Source organism: Borostomias antarcticus (genome assembly GCF_949987555.1).
Source record: "Borostomias antarcticus genome assembly, chromosome: 14".
In the NCBI taxonomy this organism is placed as follows: domain Eukaryota; kingdom Metazoa; phylum Chordata; class Actinopteri; order Stomiiformes; family Stomiidae; genus Borostomias; species Borostomias antarcticus.
The window spans coordinates 22862932-22874288 of NC_140247.1; the positions used below are offsets into that span (position 1 = coordinate 22862932).

An 11357-nucleotide genomic window follows, 5' to 3' on the forward strand; every position below is an offset into this window, starting at 1 on the left:
GTAGTATGCTAGACTATTCAATTAGTCTATGTGTAACCAGTTATCCTCTATAGATCCGTACAATAACATCAGGAAAGTGATAATCAAATTACCTGACCCTCACCCTGGGCATCAACATGTGGCAATAGAAACATTCACTATTCTAGAAAGACCAGTCGTGGTATATCCCACTATGTCTATGCTCTAATCTGAGGGCAGTCGCTCAAAACAACGTCATACCATGCACCATGTTTTTGAATAGAATATAAGCATAAGTATACCTTTCCCACAAACTAAAGTGAAAGCAAAACCACCCAAGAGTAGACAACAGAAAACGCTTTTCTTCCATATGCAAAAAGCAGTAGGAAAAACAAATATCACAGTAAGGAAATGAATAACTTAATATATACATAGACTATATCTCAAAGTTTCAATTGGTTTTTTTATTAGTGTGAAAAAACTTAATGTATTCAAGTCACTTTCCAGCCTGGGCTCTGTCTGCAAGTAGCCGCCTGCCACTTGTTTCCACTTGAAGTGGGGCCCTCACATCCACACCGGTTATCTGGACTACACAGGGAGGCTGCAGAACACAGAAAAACACAAATGAAATGATTGACTTCACATCGGTCCAGATATTCACAATCTATATGCTACCTTTCTACCATATCCAATTGGCATGTATACATAAGGTGTCGCTGTGATCAATTAAGCAGTGCCAGGGGTGGACATACCTGTTCAGATTCTCTTTACGTTCGACTGGTCCAAAAGCTCGGAGGACACAAATCAGTCAAGATGCCAGGAGACTTCTCAAAGGTCTGCTTATCCTGCAAAAGGATTAACAAAATTAATAAACTGCAGTTTATTTTACTTGGTATTTTAGATGAGCATAACAATAAACCCAGTTAATTCCATTTTTCTTTGCAAAGGGTCCGATTTGAGTTTTTCGCTCTTGAGATTCAGTTTCCTGTTTGGCTGTTAGGATGTTGCTGCTCTCCCAGTGGTCTCCGTTTGTTAGAATAGGCATGCTTGACAAGCTTGGACTTTTGTCTCTTACAAAAATTTGATAAAAAAAAAAAAAAAAAGGTGTTAAACTATTCTGCACCTAAGAAACAGCCACTTGCAAATACTTGAGGTGAAGTTGAGGAAAAAAGGTTTCCCGCAAAAAAGGAACGCGTTCAGGTACTCTGCACTCAGTCGATACTATTGCTGCAGCCATTAACTTATCTTTGTTGGCAGGAGATTCCTTAGGATTCTGCAAATGAATTCAGTTGATGAAATTACACTACATTTAAAAAAGCCAAATTCATTAAACGCATTGATTTGATTGGGTCCCTGGAGCACAAGTCTTCTCTTACACCAGTTTTCAGAGCCGAGATTGCAATTCAGGGTAATGAGAAACTCATTTACAGACGAGAAACAGAAAGGTTTGCTTTGCTTACCAGCTGTTGGCTATCAGTCGGGTTGAAAGACTTGCATTTGGTTGTTGCGGTCTTTGGTTAGGTCGTTGCAAGTTTGGCTTATGGTGATGGATCCATTTTCACTGATAGTTTGGGAAAGTGACAAAGGACATTTGCCTTGTCCTCTTGTATCAGGAGCAACAAGTGAAAGCACTTACATGTTAAGACTGATTCTGCATCCGTCTTAATTATTCTCCCACAATGAAATTGAATTGAAATAATTTGGGTTGCGTCGGTCAATGGTGTACATTCATATTATGGTTTCTCTACATCCATCAGCGGTGCTCAATATCTTTCATTAAAAACCTTTATTGGAGTATGAAAGCCACATCCAAGGACTTAAGCAGGTTTCAACAACACTAAATGTACAAAAAGTCATCACTTGGTAACAGTACCATCACATGGGCAGGGGTAATTAATATAAAACAAATGTAACACAAAAAACAAAAAAGGAAATAAAAGCTGAGGATAAACAACTTAAGCTAAGCTCTTCCATCCAATTAGACATGGCTAGTCCCCCCCCCCCCCCCATACAAGGGTTAGCTGAACACGCAGGACTAACGCACTAATGACGTTTCCGTTTTCCAGGTCCGTCTCAGTATCTGCTGCGAGCCATTCCTCTATCGACTCTACTGCCCCCTCGGCTGCCCCGGGGCGCCCCTCGGCTCGAGCTGCTGTACGCTTCGCGAGGAGGGTAGCCTCTCTCGATCGGGGGAGCCGGGCCCCTCTCCTGCCTGCCCATGCGCTCGCCACGGCTAGGGGGGTACGGGTCACTCCGACTGCTGGGGTAACTGTCGCGGCTGCCATAGCCGTCCCGGGAACTTCCGCCATAGTCGTCATAGCGACTGCTTCCACTGCTCCCCCCATAGGAAGGTGGGGGCCCCCGCGAGGGCGGGGCGCTGCGCGAGTTACCTGCAGGGTCAATGGGTCAGGTAATTGGCAAGGTTCACTTCACACACTTTCCTGCATTGTCATGTGCCCATTTATGTTGTTTTTTTTTTGCTAGGGAGATTTATACTTTATATAATTGCAACTATAGGTTTTACATTTCCAATATTCTGAAGATCAGAAAAAAAACTTAATTCATGGAGAGTTTAGCTGCTATATGGGCAGAAACTAATCCAAGCTTCGGGAACTTTAACACGCAATGTAACCACTTTCAGCATGCCATTGGTCTGTTGCGTAGCGGTTTTTTTCCTTTCAGAATTCCAGTTGTCAGAACCGCAGATAGGACAGGTGGCTTTTCACTGAGATCTTGGTGGTTTGGTGTGAGTTGATTTGTTTGGCACCCCAAACAATATGGGTTTTAAGTGCATGGCTCCTTGAGGGAGTATTTTCTGACACTGTAGAATGAACACTGAATGGTCAAGAGAGACTTTTGTTGGTTGTTTCCATGGGCCGTTTTGAGAGTCCTACAGTCGCCAGGTTCCAGGGGCATATTGGGCAAGTTGTGTGGTTCTAGATCACTTTGCTGCTCCTCATTACACTTAAGTGGTCAATCTTACCGTAACCATCGTAGGGTTCTCGATACGAGCCAGCGCTGGGACGGTCCATGTAGCTCCTGGGCTCACGTCCTCCTCCATAACTATCACGTTCACTAAGAATGAAGAGAGGGATTTGTCACTTCACATTCCCCTCAACTCAAGACTTGAGTCAAAATGTCAGATACACGTCATGTTGCCTGTACCTGTAACTCCTTGACATGGACCCATACTCATCACGGGAGCTGGAATATTCCCGATAGGAATAATCCCTTGAAGGTGGTGCGTAGTCTCTGGAGTCTCTGGAACTCAAGTATTCCCGACTAGAATAGCTGTGTGTGAAATGGGACAAAAGTGCAACATGTATAATTAAAAAAGGCAAAGACCACTGTTCTGCAAATCAACTACAAAGAGTGCTCAGAGAGCACAGACCTCCAGCCATGAATGCATTTTGTCAGTGTAGCCAACATGAACGGGGTAAACTCATTTGTCAGTATGAATATTGTCTTGCGCCATTGAAGAGGCAGGTGTTCAGTGGTGTAACTGGTAGCTGAGATAATGAGGGGGTCAATGCGTGTTTGTAAAGGAAAGTCGGTCAGGTAGTTTTTGTGTAATCCTGCAGGGAAATAAACATTTCCCCGCTTATTTTTACCCTGGAGAAATAAGCGGTCCTGAGCCGAAGTCCAAAGAATGACTGAAGGTGAATCGGCGGCCGTGTTTGGGCAGCTCTGTGGCGCCCCCCTCGTCTCTAGTGCACCCACACAGGGGCGCCCCCCTCGTCTAGTGCACCCACACAGGGATCAGGTTTTGTTTTCATTCGTGGACCCGGCCTGTGATTTTGATCCGTTCCAAGGCCCATGCTACACCCCTCCGAGTTTCATGAAAATCAGTCAGGTAGTTTCTGCATAATCCTGGTCCCAAAAATGTATGGAGGTGAATGGCCAGCTGTGTTTGGGCAGTCCGTGGACCCTCCCCGTGCTTTGGATCTGCGTCAAAATGTAATGGGTTCGAAGTTGGACCATGCTACACCCCTCCACCGTGTGTCATGAAAATCAGTCTGGTAGTTTTTGCATAATCCTGCTAACGAACGAACGAACAAAAACGCGGCACCGAAAACATTACCTCTCGCCCCTGCACTGTCGCTGGGATGGAGGTAATAACCGCTGGAATCAGGGCTGAAAATTAACACCTGCCACCGGCCAAATGCAGGTAACATTTCCAATTGGCGACCAGATTTGGGAAGGCTATGTGAAAAATATATATACTTGGCTGGTAGATATTTTTTCCATCTACAGTCCCCTTGGCAGGTGACTCACCGTGAGCCAAAAAGTACATTTTCACCCCTGACTGGAATGTAATATTACATGCTGGACGGGCACCCTCACCTGTCCTTTGAACTGTAATGGTCATCTCTGGGTGACGGGTAATCGTCCCTTCTGGACATCATGGGCTCTCTGCGAGGGGGGGGTGGGCCGTAGGGGTCTCTGTCCCTGGACATGGGAGCTAAACACCAGACAAGGCAAAAAAGGATCGTTAAACTTAATAGAACATGATATACTCTAGTTTCAATTATACTCAAAATGGTGATCCTCATACTTACGTCTGCCTATGGGGCCAGACGGGGTGGGCCTCTTGGCAGGGGGCCCTCCGTTCCGAATTGGCGGTCCTCTCTTTAGAGGAGGAGGGCCTCTGGATGAAATCCCTTTAAAGAAGGGTTCTACATTCCCTACGTTATCATGGTAGTCTTGTAGCAGACAAGAGATGCAAACATTAAAATGCAAGCTTAGAACTTCTTAAAAAACAAAACAAATGAGCATTAGCAATCGTGACCAATGTTACAAATGTGTGGTCGATTTTAGTCGTTTTAAATGTGCTTCATAAATAAAGTTTGAGTTGAGTAATTATTTCCAGCATGATTCTGGTGTATTCAATGGATTTGTAGTAGTAAGTGTATTGGGTGCTGTAATCAATTTTGTGCCGGTACCTCTGCTTGGGGGGCCCCTCATCCCACTAGGGCCTCCTCTGGACCCTCTGAGACCCCTTGGCGGGCCACGACTGCGGGGATGCATCTCCCGCCTACCCGCAGTCTCAAATTGAGGTTTAGTCGCTTGTTCCACTTTGATTGGTTTGCCATCAAGTGACTGTGGGGAGAAACAATTAGGTCAGTAAAAAAAAATAAGAAAAGAATCTTGAACTGGTGGCTTTTTGATTTAAAACGAAGTCAATCCTTTCTACGCTTATACTAACCTTTCCACAAAATGAACCTGTACTACACAAACACTAACTTTCCAAAAATAAAACCTTACTATACCCATACTAACCCAATACTACACCTGTACTAGACCTATACATAACCCCTACTAGACCTTTACTAAACCCACACTACACCCGTACTTGAGCTATACTAAACCCATACTAGACCTATACTAAACCCATACTAGACCTATACTAAACCACTACTGACCTATACTAAACCCATACTAGACCTATACTAACCCACACTACACCCGTACTTGAGCTATACTAAACCCATACTAGACCTATACTAAACCCATACTAGACCTATACTAAACCACTACTGACCTATACTAAACCACTACTGACCTATACTAAACCACTACTGACCTATACTAAACCCATACTAGACCTATACTAACCCACACTACACCCATACTTGAGCTATACTAAACCCATACTAGACCTAGACTAAACCACTACTGACCTATACTAAACCACTACTAGATCCCTACTTCCCACTTCTAGACCCATACTACTGTCTTCTAGACCCATACTACACCCCTACTACACCCCATGAACCTTTCCCCAAAATCAACCCCTACTACACATTAGTCATTAGACTACACCCATACTAACCTTTCCATTCATTTCACGCGCAGCATCCTTTGCATCAGCCGGATTGTCGAATGTCACAAAAGCGAAACCCCTTGATTTGTTTGTTTCTCGGTCTTTCATCAAAAGAACTGCAAAGACAAACGCTAAGTCACTGCAATCAGAGATGCTGGAATTGATCACAAATTATTGCTAACTGCAGGCTCAGAACTTCGTATCAGTGCATTTTCTTCAGCTCATTATTCAAAACCACAATTTGCTTGTATTCTCTATTCATGTTATTTACAATATTGTAGTCTGTAAGAAAGAAGCCCTATATGTATGCCGCTTCGCCAATATAGTGTCACACCTCCCCACAGGAAAAAGGGGGGTAAACTGTGTTCCTGGGCACTTCTTACCCATTTCCCGACATCATATCTCAAATGTGAAGGTATCCATATGCTACTACAGATGTAACAAAAATGGGGTGTAAAAATGATAGTCTGGAGTGAAATAACTTTAAAACAGTTTTTTTGACAGACTGATTTTTTTTTTTAAATCCAACCGCTTCTTCTTCTTCGGTTTTTCTCGTGTTAGAAAACCTGTTAAACTCGTTAGCCGAGTCTGCGAGTAACTCGAGAAAAGCCGAAAAAGAAGCATTCAGATTAAATTTTTTGTCAGTCTGTCAAAAAAAAAAAATTATTTCACCCCAGTCTATAATTTTTACATGCCATTTTTGTTAGACATCCATATGTGCATGTGGATACCTTCCCATTTAAGATACGGCACCAGGAAACAGGTAAGCAGTTCCCAGGAACGCCGTTTACCCCCCTTTTCCGATAGGAAGAGGGTGTGACGCTACAAGGCGGCATACATATAGCGTCACATATGGGGCTACCGAGAGAGGTGCATCCCATACTGTGTGCAGCTGTTTTTCATTACAGCTCCTGGAGGGTGGTGGAAGTGTATTATACATACCCTCTACAATCCTGCCATATTTGCTGAAATACTGCTCCAGTGCCTTTTCGTTGGTTTCTGTATTCAGCCCACCAATGAAAAGCTTCCCCGGTCTATCTGCCTCTGCCATGGTCCAGCTGAAGTGATGAGAAGGCACACACCTAAACAATCACCACCGGGATCTGAAACAATCAAAGCAAAACATACTCTAGGCCAGGCCGTATAATTGGACCATGCATAAGCTTCTGACATGGATTTATGTCCGTGAAATGAGCTCAATGTTTTAGGTAGCCAATGGCCGGGGGTGCAAACAGACGTGCGTTGGAGGCGGGGTGCAAAGTGCTTCCACACGGGTTGAGTAGGGAAAATGCCCGTATGTCTCAGATTGAGTAGGGAAAATGCCCGTGTCTCAGATTGAGTAGGGAAAATGCCCGTGTCTCAGATTGAGTAGGGAAAATGCCCGTATGTCTCAGATTGAGTAGGGAAAATGCCCGTATGTCTCAGATTGAGTAGGGAAAATGCCCGTATGTCTCAGATTGAGTAGGGAAAATGCCCGTATGTCTCAGATTGAGTAGGGAAAATGCCCGTATGTCTCAAAGAATTGCGACGACCTTGGCCAAGAAGTTTCCCAGTGCATTCGTGAAATTAGCCAACTGTTTAAGCTGTATAAAAGTATTCAGTGAAATGAAATCCGAGACCGTAATGCGTTTGCTAGAGCAATGCCACAGCGCTTTTGTCTGAGGTAGCTTAGCTAACTGCTAACTGCTAGTAGAGGTAGAGCTGTTCTTACAAGGCCTACCAGCAGCTACACAAAATGGCCGACGAATGAATGGCCTAAACTAAATGAAGGCTCTGACTATTTACTGGAAAAGAATCAACATTGTTACCTAGTTGATTAAATACATTGATTTGGGGGCTGATCTAAAATAATCAATTTAACGTTACATAAGTATGAGCATGCTATGGACACTGGAAATAGCTGGCGTTTTGGCCAAGATGGTCTGTGGCTTGTAGCTAGCTGTGCTAGTAGCTGGTAGCTAGTTACCGTTACCCAAGCGAGCCAACAAACATGTCTAAATAGAGCCTCATTCACTCGGATCTGCTCGCCAGGTACCCTCGTTAGTTACCCAGTCCTATCTAGCTGATGTAACAGCTTCTTCACTACTGTTAAAGTTATAATGTGAAGTCAGGAAAAATACAAAAGCAATGATGGAATGACATGTTAGCTGCGACTGCGGTAGCAGGCTAACATGAGCTAACATGAGCTAACAAGGCTAACATGAGCTAACACATGAGAAGGGAACAAGTCAACATAAACTCGACCAGTCAGAGGGAAACCTGAGCTAACCCGCAATATGTGCGTTCAAAAACTAAGAATAACGTCAACGTTTTTTTTTTTTTTTTTTAAATCTATGTGGCATAACGTATTCGATCAAATTGGAGCACACATAGAAATATCAGTACATCGTCTAGTAACTTACCTTTTCAAGTTATTGGTTGGTTTCTTTCTTGCTAGCTGGCTAAACGATGACCACACCGCTGACCGCGCAGCACTCTTCTTCTTCTTCTTCTCTGGATTTACTGGTGGATCGATCGCATACATATACTGAGGTAAAATGACGAAGCGCCCTCCAGTGGTACGGTTCGTACCTACAGAATCTAGTAATGTGGTCTAATTCAAGAGCAACTGACCCATGTTTACGAAGCACATCAACATTGCCCTCTGGTTAGCTGCACTCTCCAGTAAAGTGCTCAAAAAGCGGCAAAGTAGCTACCTGGATCTATAGCTTACTGTAAAATAATAAAGCATAAAATAACTAAAATGTACATTTGTTAAACTACATGTTTTTGCGATGGGACATTATATAGTTAGTACTTTATTACTTTATCTATCCAAAATGGTATGTGCTGTCGTTAGGTTTTGTGTTGATATCGATTTATAATTATTTCAACATTTTCTACTATGCAGAAGATAGGGCGGGTGCGAACCCAACCAGTAGAGGGCAGAGTTTTACGCTTTGGCTCCCTATTGGCTGATTGAATGCATTGCCCCACTTGCTCACCTGCCCAGCTGATCAGTCTTGCCACCACTGCCTTTGTTCTTACTATACAAACTGAATCCTTCTTCCTTCTCCCCCACCTCTCGTCCATTCCCTCTTCTGTCCAGTAACCTGGAGGAGTTTGCAGACATCGCCAAAGAGGACCGGACCAGGAAGCTCCACGACCTGCTTGGTCCACACATGCTCAGAAGGCTGATGTCTTCAAACACATGCCCACCAAGACCGAGCTCATCGGCAGGGTGGAGCTCAGCCCCATGCAGAAATGAGTAATGAGGAGAGGGAAGGAGAGAGAGAAGGTTTCCAGGGTTTTTCCAGGTATGTTCCCCACATTTAGGCCTTTAAATCAGGCTCAGGGTATTCCAGGTGTGTGTTGGTATCAGATTGCCATTGAGGGATTTTGGTAACATGCTACTTCCCGCTTGGTGCGACCCCAGGAAGTATTAGAAGTTTATCCTGATGCTCAACTTTGAGGCCCTGAACACCAGCAGAGGAGGGAACCAAGTGTCTCTGCTCAACATGGCGATGGACCTCAAGAGGTGCTGAAACCCACCTCCATTCACTGACCTGTGATGGGACAACCCACATTTGTAGTTTCAGGGAGGGGACTGCCAGTGTGCTACAGTAAATAGGGTTGATGAAACTGATTGTTTCTTGACTGCAGGAGGTGCTAAAAATTCCTAACTGAATGTACAGGGCCATGTTACATGAGACAAGAGGCCATTGACCACTTCAATGATGAGACATATGCACACTCAGTGTAAACAAGAGGCCTGCTAGTCATAGCAGTAACCGCTGTCCAAGTAGCTCTCCTCCACAGTCCTTCCCTCTCTCCTCTCTTTTTCTCTCTCCTCTCCTGTCGCTCATTCTAGCTCAGCCTGTGTAACCTATTACATCTGATTCGTTCCTCTTTCCTCAGTCTGAAGTTGTGGTGTGGTTGTCACCCCCCACTAGCTACATTTAATCACTCTATATTTGAACTTGTACTACAGGTGAGAGAATCATTTTTAATGGTCTCTCGCTCGCTCACTCTCCTAGGTGTGATGTCAAGAGTTGTCCAAGACTCAGGTGTTCTCCTGCTCTGAGTGCCCGTTCTCCTACACCTCCCAGATCTACCTCCACAAGCACATCAAGCTATGACAAACTCTACTCAAACTCCACTCTGCTGAGGAACAGAGAGATCAGACCAGAGACTCTCTCCTCTCGATCACTCCCTATCACCACCTCCAACACCCTCCTCACCCGGCTCCCATCTGGAGACATTGAAAAGCCAAGACCGTATAACTGGGAAGGGCTAAGAGGGCAATTTCAGGAGATACCACCATGTCCTAGCTTTTAAGTTAAAGTAAATACAAATCCTTATTTGGGTAATACAGTATTGTTGCAGTGCAATTGATATGCAGCCAGTAGAGGGCGCTCATACACTGTCTTAGTTAAGAGTGGAGTTGCATTTGACAAGTTCAGTGGAGATTACTTATGTGAGTGTTGAGTTGACATATATTATATATATATTATATATTTGAAAATAAGCTTTGAAATGATGAATTGCATTTCATCCGTTTTTAATGCACAAAATGACTGGATGAATTTGGCTGCAGATGACAGTCCATAATAGTGGCAAAACGCGAGTGCCCTCTTCAGGCGGGTTCCAAAAATTCACCAAAGTATCCCCTCTTGGCATTCCATACTCTTTGACTAAAAGTTCCGCTTTGAGAGGCGAATTGATCAACTTCTATCCTTGTGAAGTTTGCGTATGTAGCCTAGTAGCTAAATCTGTCCAAGAAAATTTTATTTTTTTAAGTGGATATCTTACAAGATTGAGCTGCTGCAAGGCAGTTTTGTGTTATGTGTAGTAGCCTATTTATTCAGTTTGGGAAATCCCATGATTTGTAATGGTACAAAGATCTAGACTGAGCTACAATGCTTTCAGAGATCTTAGGATTTTCCCAAACTGAAATAGGCCTACTACAGCAGCCACGAAATAAATCAAATTTTACTCTCTTATCAGTATAATTATTCTGGACATGAACTTACATCCCATAAATGTATTTGACTGTTTCAGGTAATTCCCGGGAATTTGATACTGGGTGTAAATGTCTCTTTACCCGGAAGGTTCCCACTCCATATCTTGACCCACCCAGTCACTATTACAGGACCGGCGTTGTTGGATATGGAAGATTTCAAACAGTCCTTAGCTACTCCATGTTTCACTCTGGTACATCAGCATGAGTAAAATCTCTATCTATATTATAGATAGAGATTTTACTCATGCTGATGTACCAGAGTGAAACATGGAGTAGCTGGTGAAACTCACTCCTCAAAGGAGCGCTGACAGTCCCTCCAAGGGGGATGTTCCTATTGTCAGTGCATCCGCCTCCCAAGCGGGAGACCCAGGTTCTAATCCCGCCTTGGCCATGCCAAAACGAATGAGTTTCAATGGTGCCGTGACCCAGATGTCCAGGGTGAGGGGTGAGTGTAACCGAGTGAAACATTGAGTAGCTGGTGCAACTCCTCAAAGGAGCGCTGGCCTCCCAAGACGGAGAGCTAGGCTCTAATCCCACCCTGGGCATGATGGGAAATGTATGGATTTCACTGAG

At 44.0% G+C, this 11357-nt stretch overlaps 1 protein-coding gene across 3 annotated transcripts; it reads right to left on the reverse strand.

Moving 5' to 3' along the window:
* Positions 1 to 422: 422 nt before the first annotated feature.
* rbmx (RNA binding motif protein X-linked) lies at positions 423 to 8265 on the reverse strand. 3 transcript variants are annotated; one of them, XM_084449039.1, is made up of 10 exons: positions 8185 to 8265; positions 6725 to 6885; positions 5792 to 5898; positions 4902 to 5058; positions 4518 to 4634; positions 4303 to 4420; positions 3124 to 3249; positions 2942 to 3033; positions 711 to 2348; positions 423 to 559 (listed from the first exon to the last, which is right to left on the reverse strand). In XM_084449039.1, the coding sequence occupies exons 2-9, from the start codon at positions 6831 to 6833 to the stop codon at positions 2032 to 2034; spliced, it is 1143 nt and encodes a 380-aa protein (XP_084305165.1). In that variant the 5' UTR covers positions 6834 to 6885; positions 8185 to 8265; the 3' UTR covers positions 423 to 559; positions 711 to 2031. The 3 variants fall into 3 exon arrangements, with proteins under 3 accessions (XP_084305165.1, XP_084305163.1, XP_084305164.1); XM_084449037.1 differs by having other exon boundaries at positions 4518 to 4661; XM_084449038.1 differs by having other exon boundaries at positions 4518 to 4661; positions 6725 to 6840; positions 8185 to 8239.
* Between the last annotated feature and the right edge of the window lie 3092 nt (positions 8266 to 11357).